At 46.9% G+C, this 13985-nt stretch overlaps 1 protein-coding gene across 9 annotated transcripts in view; it reads right to left on the bottom strand.

Moving 5' to 3' along the window:
* The window catches only part of LOC135377295 (complexin-like), a 495185-nt gene that overhangs the window by 315976 nt on the left and 165224 nt on the right, over positions 1-13985 (bottom strand). For 8 of the 9 annotated variants that reach the window (XM_064609625.1, XM_064609626.1, XM_064609614.1 and 5 more), the window contains one exon: positions 9708-9741. The exons of the other annotated variant lie outside the window; for it this stretch is intronic. In XM_064609625.1, the coding sequence (XP_064465695.1) occupies positions 9708-9741 (34 nt within the window). The remainder of the gene's footprint in view (positions 1-9707; positions 9742-13985) is intronic. 9 annotated transcript variants of the gene reach the window in all.

The following is a 13985-nucleotide window of genomic DNA, read 5'->3' as shown; positions in this document are numbered from 1 at the left end:
CGGGATCGGCATAGTGTACAACAAAAGAGGTCAGTTCTAGAGTTCTACCAAGATCGGATTGTGCCCTTGTTGGGCGCTTTTCATGTATTGATGGGTCAGTGGTCTTCCAGAAGGCATGAATCACTGTCACCACTTTCATTAAAGCTGCATGGGGCAATCTACTCGAATGTGGACCCATCCCTGTTAGGCACTGTTCGTGCATCAGCAGGGCAGTGCTATTCCAGAGACACTGTCGACTCTTTCGTTAAAATCAGTGTATGGGGAAAATACCTGACAAAAAAAAGTCATCAGATAGGCCGCACCGGTGGATAAGCCGCACAGCGCCCATGAGAAAAAAAAATCGCGCATAAGCCGCGGCTAATACGCGTGAAATTACGGTACTCTCAAAAAAGAGTCACATCACTCCCTCAAGGGAGTAACATTACTCCCGTACTCCCTACCGGAGAGTAATATCACTCTCCAGTAGGGGAGTTAGAGCGTAACCTCACTCCCTAAAGGGATTGACGAGGCTCCTTTTTGAGAGTAATTGTACTCTCGAAAAGGGAGTGATATATGTGGCAAGGAAAAGGAGGTGAATGGAGAGAGTTCAAATAAAGATAGTAAAGTTTGAATCAACTATGTATATATACTACATAGTTGATTCAAACTTTAATATTATAATTTTTTATTATAATTGTAATTTCATTTTATAATATAATTATATTTTAATTATAATTTCAATATGACATATTACTTTCGTTCGAGTTTAGTACATATTTATTACAGCAAGTTAAGGAAATGCAATAGCTTAGTATGATAGTGTTGTTGCTGAAACAAGTCGGTGAGTGATCGTACAGCTACAGTCTATGGTCTTGGCGGTTTCGTGGGGCACACTCTTAAAAATAAACTTCACGCATAGCACGCTCCTAGCCAACCATTATCTCGAATGATATCGTTATCTGCCCTGATTTGTTGAAAACAGGGGGCGTACGCCTTTTCTGTGACAATTATGAACAGCATAAGTGTCACAGAAATGGCGTACGCCCCCCGTTTTCAACAAATCAGGGCAGATAACGATATCATTCGAGATAATGGTTGGCTAGGAGCGTGCTATGCGGTGAAGTTCATTTTTAAGAGTGCAGAGAGTCGTCTCACCGGACGATGGTACGATGGCTGTAGATTGAGTAATTGGGCGCTGATGGTGAGTGTAAAAGTGAGATCTAGATATAAGTATTGCCTGGAGTTCTAGAGTGTTCTGGCGCAAGGATTATTGCCCATAGTCTTACCCGTCGTCACCCGTGTCGCGCAATCGATGTTGAACATGTCCTTCACGAAAGCGACCAAGTGTGTGTTCTGCGTTATGTCCACATTGAAGTCGCCACATAGGGCTATCGGTATGTTGGCGTCCACTTGGAGAAATTGATGAGGGCTGTTGTTGGCGACGTAAGGCGCCAATGATTGAAACAAGTACAAGAGCGTGCCAATGTCATGTGCCGGCGAGCCGGAATGTATGTATAGACGGAGCCGAAGGGTATAGGGTCGATCGTTATTTCTGCAAGACACACATCACCACAGTCGCGTGTGCACTGCATATGGTTGTCGATCTCGATGACGATCGGGGACAAATAGTTCAGCTGGGTATCTGCTTGTATATCGCGACAGCACCGACAATGTGTCCGGTCTTGCCGCGGTAGTACAAGACGCGCACTTGTAGCCGGTTATCGATGCAGCGCACTCGCAATCGCGCATCCATCGCTCGTTGAGCACAAGGTACACTCGGTACTGCTGCAACACAATGTATGTTGTCATGTCGCACGGAGAGACCTTGCAGTTGAATATGCTCAACGCACGCAGACAGATGAGCTCGCGAGCTGGTGGTGTCGAGCCGCCGGTGTTGCTAGAGACCATGAGAGAATTGATGTTCTGAGGCAGGAACAACATAGAAAGGACAATTACATACGAGGCAATTGAGCCCTTGTATGTAATTGTCCTTTCTATGTTGTTCCAGCCTCAGAACATCAGTTCTCTCATGTTCAATAGTTGCCGCTTGCGTCGATCCCATCGTATGATTGTGTGTATGAGTGAGAAAAATGTAAGAGTGAAAGGAGGATGAGTGAGAGAGAGTGGTTGATTTGTCTCTTCAGATGACGCGCCCTTGGAAGTCGCTGGGAAGGTGTGTTAGCTTAGCTCAATTGATAGAGCCCTGGACCGGCAATCCAGAAGATGTGGGTTCGAGTCCTAGAGCTGGCTAACCTTTTCAGTGACTTCCATCTTTCATTGCTAGAGACGCCGGCCGGTACTCAGTTCTGATGTCGTTCATAATGGAACCGGAAATCGTTCTTGTCGTTCATCATGCCCCCGATAGTGGTAATTCGACTCAGAGCGGTGTGAGCAAACTGATGGTTGTTGGTCGCTGTCGTATTTGAAGACGATCTGATCAAACGTGCCTCCCTGCATGGGATTTGCGTATGGTGATTGCGCATGCACGCCGGAACGACAAGAAACTGTTGTCGCTTGCACTTGACCGCTTTACTGAGACCGATGTTGATAGTGCGCTTATTGATGCGGGTCCAGTGGCGATAGAGCGTGTCTCGTTTGCGGAAAAGGCGAGGCCGGGATTTGAGGCGAACCTTGCGACCGATATGGACGTTTCCAAAGTCAGTTCACAGACGTTTATGTTCCCGGTGACGCCCGTCCTCCTACCGGCTTCATTAGCAGACGGTTACGTTTCGTTCGCGACGCCCACTTCTGTGTGGACAACAACGGCGAGCCGATCCTCCCCCTTATGACGATGACGCGAACGAAAAACCCAAGTCGCAAGGTGTTTACTCTGACTTGAACAGTTTCCGAACATTTTACGTCCGCGTTACACCTTCACCCGGACACCGAACGCACGCCTTGAATTTCCGAACTGTTCATGGGAAATCCGCGGACAGGTGGCAACCCTATTCTGGACGTTGCTGTAGTGACGCGTAACCGGAGTGCATTGAAACAGACTATACACCGCGTTACTCAATACTGCGCAATCCTGGATTAAAAGTCACTTGGGGACTTTTCCACGCAAATAAAAAGCAAATATCAATTGGAATCACATGTTTGTTCACTGAGTGCGTTTGCAGAGATCGCGCGCTTCTCTGCTGCGTATAAGCTTTGGAAAGTTTACTTTGCTTTGCGAACTTGCATTGAATTAAATTGAAAAGAGTATGTCAGGTGCCATTAGCACTTTTCTAGAAGAGAGATGATTCATCATCTACACTAGAGTGTGACATTCTTCGAGCAAATCTATACAGTAAAAAAGGGGGAAGTAAAAGCGTAAAGAGAACTGCGATCACATCGTGTTCATCACAACGCAAAAGCATCGCAAGCAGGAATTCCGTAAGTGGATGATGGACCAATTTCATACAGAGAGCGCGCAACGTATTTTGCCTTGAAACAGAGTAACAACTAAAAATACAGCATCAGTCACGAAACTGCACCGTTTGGGAAGTACTACACACACACTGCCACACTGTCGATGCTCGCAGTTCAACACAACACACAACAGGCAGATGGGCTATAAAAAAAAAAAACTATTCAGACTCAAAAGTATCACTGACTAAAGATATCCGCGTTCCTTCCTCCATGGATATATGAAACTTCGGCGAGCGCGTAGAGTCTCGGCGTATCCATGGTAACGCAGGTTGCCAGACATTCAGCTATCATCCGCTAAGGCCAGATACAGCGCGATCCGTTGTACTGGGCACTGTTTCGGATATATGCTTCCGGCGTCCTGAGATTTCCTCAGACGCTTCAAGACAAATGTTGGCACAGTTACCTGTGAAGTCGGACGCACGACCCCCCCCCCCCCCCCCCCCCCACACACACACACACTTCCTGCCATAACCGTGAAGTTGGGCGAGCGCCCCCTCCACCAAAGATTAGGTTAACCATTAGTTTTCGTCCTCTCCCGTCCCCGGTTACGCGTTTCAACAAAGAAACCCCCCCACAGTGAAGGCCTGGATTCGCCTTTGCCATGCGTTTCCCATGCGAGAAGAGAAGACAACCGAAGTGCGGCTGCCGCCATCTACTCGAGAAATGCCAAAACTACCTTGGCGATCAGATAGTCGCTCTCAAAGTAGACAAGGTAGAACACAATGAGGCTCGTGCAGATGACGTCACGCTCAGCCTTTGAGCGCCTGTGAGCCACGTGACTCGGGAAAACCTGGGGATGCGTCACAGGCGTCACACCGCGTGCCGAATGAGCCAACAGCTTGTGTTTTGCAATATACGCTGGTAATTGCATGCACACTGCAACGACTCACTGCAGTAACTCCGGTGGGGCAATATGTTTTCCCGAGTCACGTGACTAAACGTGACGTCACTGCACAAGCCTCATTACAACAGTGAAACACGAGACACGGAAGAAAAACGGGAGACGACACAATCTCAAACACAGCAATCTTAATGACAAGAACGTAGTGTTCAGCAACTTCCTGACAGGTGGCAAGGGGGAAACCGAAGGGACACTTATGCAATGCCCTCTCATAACAATTTCTTTGAATTCCGCCACAAGTTTCCCCCTCGCCACCTTGCTGGAGGAAGTTGCTGGACACCTAGGTTCTTGTCATTAAAGGATTGCTGTGTTTGAGATGTTTCAGTGTCGTGATTATGTGCCAGTTCACCTGCGCCCCCTAGCCGCTGCAGACAAAGTTGGTGACGTATGCGTCGTTGAGAGGGAGGGAATGATGTTTGGGGAAGGTGCGGTTGCGGCTCGGTGCACCCAGAGGAAGTGGAAGAGGGAAAGAGAGAGGAGAAAGATAATGATGGTACAGGAGGGGAAGGGGCGTACAGTCCATACCTGGGTAAATTACTTCTAAAATGTAATTAAATTACATTACTCGTTAGTGCAATTGAAATGTAATGAAATTACATTACAATTACTACGAAAAAGTAATGACATTACACAGTCAATACCGCGAACTTAATCGTAAGGCTATTGAGGATGTGGAAATTAATTGTCAAACAACACTATGTATGTTGTAACAACGAGATATATTTTATTCTGTGCACTCTAAAAACTGAACTTCACCGCATAGCACGCTCTGCGCCAACCATTGCCACGAATGATTGGGTTATCGCTTCTGATTCGTGGAGGGAGACAGGCGTACGCCTTTTTGTGTCAATTATCATATATCCAAATTGACACAAAAAGGCGTACGCCTCCCTCTCTCCTCGAATCAGAAGCGATAACCGTAGCATTGGTGGCAATGGTTGGCGCAGAGCGTGCTATGCGGTGAAGTTCAGTTTTTAGAGTGTGCGTCACAAGGACTTATCACTCTCTCTTATTGCAAAAAGCTCTTGTTGCAGCGTAGAAGCAACTGACTTTCGAAGTGGCCGTCGTTAGGCTGCCCCTCTTATAAGGGAACGTATCTTTAGCCATGCCGAAAACTCTCTCGATCGATGCAGACGGTGGCAACGCGGTGTTGTACTCATAGTCATCATCGTCATCTTCATCTTTTAATTCGCAAGTCGCCAACTCTCTCTCTCTGCCAAGTGCCAACACTGAACACACACTCGACTGTTTTGTAAAAAGTAATGAGTAATGTCATTAAAAATTACTGCCCAACTGCAATTCAATTACATTACAAATTACATAATGTCAAAAGAAAGGCATTACATTACAAATATTACCATAAAAAGTAATTCATTACTGTAATTTCGTTACAGTAACGACATTACTACCCAGGTATGGTGCAGTCCCTCTTGCTCTGGGAATGGGGTAGTCGCGGAGAACAACCTACCACAGAAAACACACAAGCTTCCCTCAGTAGCCTTCATTTGAGGTGCTCTCTGTACCACGGTATAACCGCCGGGGACGAAGTTACCCCACCTATGCATCGTAGCAGTGGATACAAGGATGCCCCCACACTCATCGTGCTGGTATACATTACACCGAGATCCTCTAAAGAAAAGATCAGGAGATTCCTTCTAGCCAAACTCTCGAATTACTCTAGAAGCAACAAACCTGAAGGAACACAACATGCCCATGATTGTCACGGGAGATTTCACTACGGAACAACTGGTTCGCGGGCTTGGTGAAGGAAGTCTATACGATTTGCATCTAACCCAGTGACGATAAAACCTCCACCACCCGCAAGATAGTGTCTTGGTCAGGGGCATAGACAAGCTAGTGGTTGCCAAGTAAGACAGATAGTAATCAGAAGATAGTAATCAGAATAGTAATCAGAATCAGAAGAATGGGGTAGTCGCGGAGAACAACCTACCACAGAAAACACACAAGCTTCCCTCAGTAGCCTTCATTTGAGGTGCTCTCTGTACCACGGTATAACCGCCGGGGACGAAGTTACCCCACCTATGCATCGTAGCAGTGGATACAAGGATGCCCCCACACTCATCGTGCTGGTATACATTACACCGAGATCCTCTAAAGAAAAGATCAGGAGATTCCTTCTAGCCAAACTCTCGAATTACTCTAGAAGCAACAAACCTGAAGGAACACAACATGCCCATGATTGTCACGGGAGATTTCACTACGGAACAACTGGTTCGCGGGCTTGGTGAAGGAAGTCTATACGATTTGCATCTAACCCAGTGACGATAAAACCTCCACCACCCGCAAGATAGTGTCTTGGTCAGGGGCATAGACAAGCTAGTGGTTGCCAAGTAAGACAGATAGTAATCAGAAGATAGTAATCAGAATAGTAATCAGAATCAGAAGAATGGGGTAGTCGCGGAGAACAACCTACCACAGAAAACACACAAGCTTCCCTCAGTAGCCTTCATTTGAGGTGCTCTCTGTACCACGGTATAACCGCCGGGGACGAAGTTACCCCACCTATGCATCGTAGCAGTGGATACAAGGATGCCCCCACACTCATCGTGCTGGTATACATTACACCGAGATCCTCTAAAGAAAAGATCAGGAGATTCCTTCTAGCCAAACTCTCGAATTACTCTAGAAGCAACAAACCTGAAGGAACACAACATGCCCATGATTGTCACGGGAGATTTCACTACGGAACAACTGGTTCGCGGGCTTGGTGAAGGAAGTCTATACGATTTGCATCTAACCCAGTGACGATAAAACCTCCACCACCCGCAAGATAGTGTCTTGGTCAGGGGCATAGACAAGCTAGTGGTTGCCAAGTAAGACAGATAGTAATCAGAAGATAGTAATCAGAATAGTAATCAGAATCAGAAGAATGGGGTAGTCGCGGAGAACAACCTACCACAGAAAACACACAAGCTTCCCTCAGTAGCCTTCATTTGAGGTGCTCTCTGTACCACGGTATAACCGCCGGGGACGAAGTTACCCCACCTATGCATCGTAGCAGTGGATACAAGGATGCCCCCACACTCATCGTGCTGGTATACATTACACCGAGATCCTCTAAAGAAAAGATCAGGAGATTCCTTCTAGCCAAACTCTCGAATTACTCTAGAAGCAACAAACCTGAAGGAACACAACATGCCCATGATTGTCACGGGAGATTTCACTACGGAACAACTGGTTCGCGGGCTTGGTGAAGGAAGTCTATACGATTTGCATCTAACCCAGTGACGATAAAACCTCCACCACCCGCAAGATAGTGTCTTGGTCAGGGGCATAGACAAGCTAGTGGTTGCCAAGTAAGACAGATAGTAATCAGAAGATAGTAATCAGAATAGTAATCAGAATCAGAAGAATGGGGTAGTCGCGGAGAACAACCTACCACAGAAAACACACAAGCTTCCCTCAGTAGCCTTCATTTGAGGTGCTCTCTGTACCACGGTATAACCGCCGGGGACGAAGTTACCCCACCTATGCATCGTAGCAGTGGATACAAGGATGCCCCCACACTCATCGTGCTGGTATACATTACACCGAGATCCTCTAAAGAAAAGATCAGGAGATTCCTTCTAGCCAAACTCTCGAATTACTCTAGAAGCAACAAACCTGAAGGAACACAACATGCCCATGATTGTCACGGGAGATTTCACTACGGAACAACTGGTTCGCGGGCTTGGTGAAGGAAGTCTATACGATTTGCATCTAACCCAGTGACGATAAAACCTCCACCACCCGCAAGATAGTGTCTTGGTCAGGGGCATAGACAAGCTAGTGGTTGCCAAGTAAGACAGATAGTAATCAGAAGATAGTAATCAGAATAGTAATCAGAATCAGAAGAATGGGGTAGTCGCGGAGAACAACCTACCACAGAAAACACACAAGCTTCCCTCAGTAGCCTTCATTTGAGGTGCTCTCTGTACCACGGTATAACCGCCGGGGACGAAGTTACCCCACCTATGCATCGTAGCAGTGGATACAAGGATGCCCCCACACTCATCGTGCTGGTATACATTACACCGAGATCCTCTAAAGAAAAGATCAGGAGATTCCTTCTAGCCAAACTCTCGAATTACTCTAGAAGCAACAAACCTGAAGGAACACAACATGCCCATGATTGTCACGGGAGATTTCACTACGGAACAACTGGTTCGCGGGCTTGGTGAAGGAAGTCTATACGATTTGCATCTAACCCAGTGACGATAAAACCTCCACCACCCGCAAGATAGTGTCTTGGTCAGGGGCATAGACAAGCTAGTGGTTGCCAAGTAAGACAGATAGTAATCAGAAGATAGTAATCAGAATAGTAATCAGAATCAGAAGAATGGGGTAGTCGCGGAGAACAACCTACCACAGAAAACACACAAGCTTCCCTCAGTAGCCTTCATTTGAGGTGCTCTCTGTACCACGGTATAACCGCCGGGGACGAAGTTACCCCACCTATGCATCGTAGCAGTGGATACAAGGATGCCCCCACACTCATCGTGCTGGTATACATTACACCGAGATCCTCTAAAGAAAAGATCAGGAGATTCCTTCTAGCCAAACTCTCGAATTACTCTAGAAGCAACAAACCTGAAGGAACACAACATGCCCATGATTGTCACGGGAGATTTCACTACGGAACAACTGGTTCGCGGGCTTGGTGAAGGAAGTCTATACGATTTGCATCTAACCATTGACGATAAAACCTCCACCACCCGCAAGATATAGTGTCTTGGTCAGGGGCATAGACAAGCTAGTGGTTGCCAAGTAAGACAGATAGTACTTGAGTCTTCATAGGCCTCTATTCTCCATCGTCAGAGAAAGACCGGGATGAGCTCATAAATGTTACCGCGTTTCCAGATTTCTGCCGAAATTTTTACAATGTGCCGAAGGACGAAATTGCAAGCCAACATGGCCCATAGTTATGTAACTGTTATAACACTGGTTGAAACTGGTTGAACCACAACTGGTTGAAAATGACGCGTATATTGTGGACGTTTCTCTATTGTTTGTCTCCACGCGTGTTTTTCTTTTTCAACTTCCAGGAAGCTCTGTTTTCACCACCTACGCATGGAGAGCACTGCCCGACCCGGCCCGTACCCGAACCCACGAGGTCTTACCCGAAAAGCTCAGCCCGGCCGAGGACATATTCAGATTTGTGATGCGATCCGCCCAACAGGTTCAATCCATTCGGTAGAGACTCACAACGCAGCGTAAACCACAAATACCTGGAACGCCTTTGATGCGGTTTGTGGTTCGTGCTTGTAGCAAAACGTTGGCGTCGAGTCTCGTCAGCCTGTCTGACAGCGTGGCCAAGTCAAGAATAACGCGATGCCTATGTTGTAGCGTTTTATCAAAAAGACGGAGGAAGGGCCCAGGCACTTGACCCTTTGCAGTGTTTAACGTATGCACTTACCGGAGCAGATCGAGAATTCGATTCAGCATTCGTTCTGGAAGAGAAATGAGCAACTAAGAACAAAGGCTTTCCAAGTTATACTGACAGTCAGTCAAGCATACGCTCATATGAAAGTGCTAAGGAATCGTACGCTATCGGCTTTGCGTACGTTAGAAATAGCGTTGGTGGTTCAGTGCACACGCAACACATAAAGAGAGCTTCGAGCACTGCGCAGAACCACCACGCTATCCCCTACGTACGCAAAGGCGATAGCGTACCGTGCACTAAAACTAATAAACAATTATTCGAGGGTGTTGAGCACAGTTTGAGGAGCACATACCAACTCTTCTATTCAAAAGAGAAGCTTCCCCCGCCACGTGAACACATCAAATCAGGATGTCTGTTGTCTGCTTCAGGGCCCGGTTTCACCAACGCTGGTTAACGTTGAACCGAGATCGAGGGTTGCTAAAACATGACGTTCACACGTAATTCTTCTTTACAAACATTAGTTGGTAAAGTGATGAATGTTTCAATGACAATAACTCCCTTTAGTGAAGCAAAGTTAAATTCCAGTTAAAGGACCGTTGATCTCGGTTCAAACGTTAATCGGTGTGGGTGAACCTGAATGGGCCTCAGTCAGCTTTCCGATTTCAAACACAGAAAACATGGGACTCTTGTTCAGTGGACCTACATGACGTCGATTTGCGATCACGTTTTAGCTTTACCGTCGTTTTTAGCTCTAACGAGTGTATTTAGCGATAGTACATCGTACGCTATCGCCTTTGCGTACGTAAGAGATAGCGTTGATGGTTCTGCGCACGTCCATAACAGAAAGGGAGTTTCGTGCAGCGCGCAGAACCACCAACGCTATCCCTTACGTACGCAAGGGTGACAGCGTACGATATACTAAAACTCACTAATAGGGAGCTTTAGAATAGCGTTTGCTCGAAACGCAAACGCACAACAGAAACGCTTTTTCGGACGCAACGGGTCTGTCCGCACAGTGCTTATAGAATAGCGTTTCCGTGACGTAAAGCTGCTGGCATGCGTCTAGCGCTTGCAGCGCCGTTACGGCTAGAAGTGGAAAATAAAAAAATAAAAACACAGAGGAATCACTTTTTCCAAGCTTACTTTGTTCTTCCTAATAGAAATATATATGCTATCTCGAGACAACCAACGGTTTTCTAGTGAATTACTTGGGAACGTTTAGCAGACGACAGAGTACTCCTGCCACGTTCAAAATACTCACGCAATTTCTAGTAGGCCGCGAGAGCAACGCGGAGCCGCAAAGTCAGCTTTGCATAGCCCCGAACTCACGCAAAACGCAAAAGCTGAGTTTACCTTCTGGGAATGCGCAGATGGCGATAACGCTATTTCTCGCGCACGCAAAGCTCCTGAACACGCTATTCTAAAAGTCCCTAATAGCGTCCCTAATAGTACGTAAGGGATAGCGTTGATGGTTCTGCGCACGCGCGAGACACAAGCAGAGCTTTGCGCAGAACCACCACGCTACCTCTTACGTATGCAAAGGCGACGGCGTACGTTATACTAAAACTCTCTATTGACGCTATGAGACGATAGTCGACGGAAAGCCAAAGTCGACTAATCGTCAAAGTTGAGCGGCGAGGGACACGTCGCAGAACACGCGACTGAAGCTTAGGTGAAGCTGCTGGACTGGGTTTTTTTTTCTGTTTTTTTTTTTAATTCCGTGTTAGCACCGCGAAGCAACTGTGGCTATGAGCGGCGTACAGACGTGGACAGATGGAGAGAGGACAGCCGGAAGAAGTGGGGGACAGGGGGGTTAGTATGCGTCCTGTGCAGACTTCAGGGAAACTGTGCCGACATTCGTCTGGAATGTCTTGGGAAAACCCCGGGAAAACCTCAGGGAAAACCCGTGTCACCTCCCAGTCTCGGCGTGGAAAGCGATCACCCTAACCACTATGCCACGGGAGCTGGTGGACTGGTTTCAGTCGGCAGCTCTCGTCCAGTCGACTTTTACAGCCTTCAGGTTTCGGGTAGAGCAGGGTTGCGGAATGGGGTCAATCGCATTAGGCGAAATGGAAATAGGCGAACTGGGAAGTAACCACCCGTTCCATTCCAATTCGATCCATTCCGAGGAATGGAGATTTGTGATAACTCCATTCCTTTCAATTCCCCGGAATTCCCACTCCTGGAATGGCTCGGCAACCCCATTCCATTCCTTTAATTCCGTCAATGAAAAAAAAAAAAGAAAAAGGTAAAGAAGAAAAGAAGAACGGCCGGTTACTGTACTGACTATATTATGATGTGTTGAAGGAGCGATGTGAAGGAGCGTTTCTGTACTCTGCTAGCGGAATAAATAAATCCTAAGGAATTAACATATCATGCATCATGCATTTCCGAAGTCAACAGCAATCCGAAGACGACCACACACAATTAACAGTCATTGTCACGCTGCTCTGCGAACCAACGGGAACCGGAAGTATGCAAACCCGAAACCGCTCGCCATTCCTTCTCAAGTTTCTGCAGAATAATAAAGCCACGTACAAACGACAGCACACAAGCGAGTGATGTGATGTGATGTGATGTGAATAAAGAAAAAAATGGGGATGTAAGTTTCGACGAAGTCAAACTGGCTACCCCAGTACACTTAATACAGAAAGTTCAATCTGATGATGAGATGATGAAAACGCAAAAGGATGATGTCCAGAGACGAACAGAGATGATAATTGAGTTCAACATGTAGGTGAAAAGTTCAAGAGCTGCGCCCAAGTTAGAGTAAAGTGGCGGAATCACCGGGGGCACACACAGGACACATCACACATTCACCGTGTCATAGGATGTCCAACAACAACAACAACTAAATCATGACTATGACCTGGGGTGATTCACCGCTTGAGAGCAGTACCCTACCCCATTACACGAGAAGCATGAGATGTGAAATATGAAAATGAAGTTATGTGCAAGTCCAACTCGAACTCCCGTCGTCTGGTTGCGCAACGCTATACGTCGCACAAAAGGAAGAAGCACATGAAAGAAGCGCCAATGGTCCTTGAGATGCAGGGGTGGACCCTACAGCGTCTGGAGCAAGCCGGAGCATAGGATGTCCATAAGCCCGGTTGCATGCAAAAAGTCTTCAAGTGCCCTTAGCGCCTTGTCGGACGAAGGAGGACCCACACAAGCGAGTGATGGAGTGGAAACTATTCGTCGTTATTCGCTCACGGTATGCCGAATTTAAGGTGACGAGCAAATAATTGAAGAAAACGAGCGAGTCAAGTTTAGCGGAATCATGCAGCCCCTCCGTGAGCAACGACTGGCGGCTCCGACCAAGTCCGCAATCCCCCTGGCGTAGACAGCCTTGCCACGGGGCTACATCACCAAATTTCCACTTATCGCAACGGCACATTTCGGGCACTGCAAATCAATAACGCTTCAGACGCCGCAGGCTCCGTTGTCGCGGTGACCCCGCCAAAACGCGCGTACGTGGCACTACTACACAACTGGCACTCCCGCGGAGCAATATAGCGCTGAAACTGCGGTGAAATTAAACTTTTCCGCACTTTTAGTACGGTTTCAACCTACTAGATTCCAAGGGGAAAGATGTTTCCAATTTTTCTCACTTTGCGATACAGTGAACCCTCGTTAATATGACCCCCGATAATCTGACATACGCGCTTTACGACCATACTCCTTGGGAACAATGCAGTGAAACCTCTGCAAACAACAACATATAGATGAATGGATGATGATGATGTGGGATGTTTCCCTGCGTTGAGTGCAGGACCCTACCCCATTCCAAAAACGTTCACATGAAAGGAAGACGAGGGAAGGAAATCCCTACAGTTCTTGAAGGAGGCCGAAACCTCTGCAAATCCCCCGCGTTAATATGACAATTCTGCATTATGACCAAAATTTTCGGGAACGACCATGACCATAATAACCAGGGTTCACTGTACTACAATAAAGTAATGTGTCCTACATATGATATGCAAGTATAGGTCAAGGGACTGTGTATCCCTTACTTCAGGTTCCCCTTTTATGAACCCTCAATGGTTGAACTTGAAAAACTTGGCTAGTCATTTGACGTTTATTCTGTTTTTTTTTTAAATTCCGTGTTGGCGCCGCGAAGCACTTTATTCTGTTCACGTACTCCATGACAGCCTCTCAAGCTCAGAGATGCACTGATGTAGCGCATTGCGATTGGGGGAATGAAAATGACGTAGCAAGGGATCGCATATCCAAGTACGAAAGAACTCTGGTTTCCAGGCATCCTATACTTTTTAGCGCCGCTTTGGAAAGCTTTCGCTGCCGACAACATAG

The sequence above is a fragment of the Ornithodoros turicata genome, chromosome 1, assembly GCF_037126465.1.
Source record: "Ornithodoros turicata isolate Travis chromosome 1, ASM3712646v1, whole genome shotgun sequence".
Taxonomy (NCBI): Eukaryota; Metazoa; Arthropoda; class Arachnida; order Ixodida; family Argasidae; genus Ornithodoros; species Ornithodoros turicata.
Note: the sequence above shows the minus strand (reverse complement) of the source record. Positions and strands in the feature narration are given on the sequence as shown.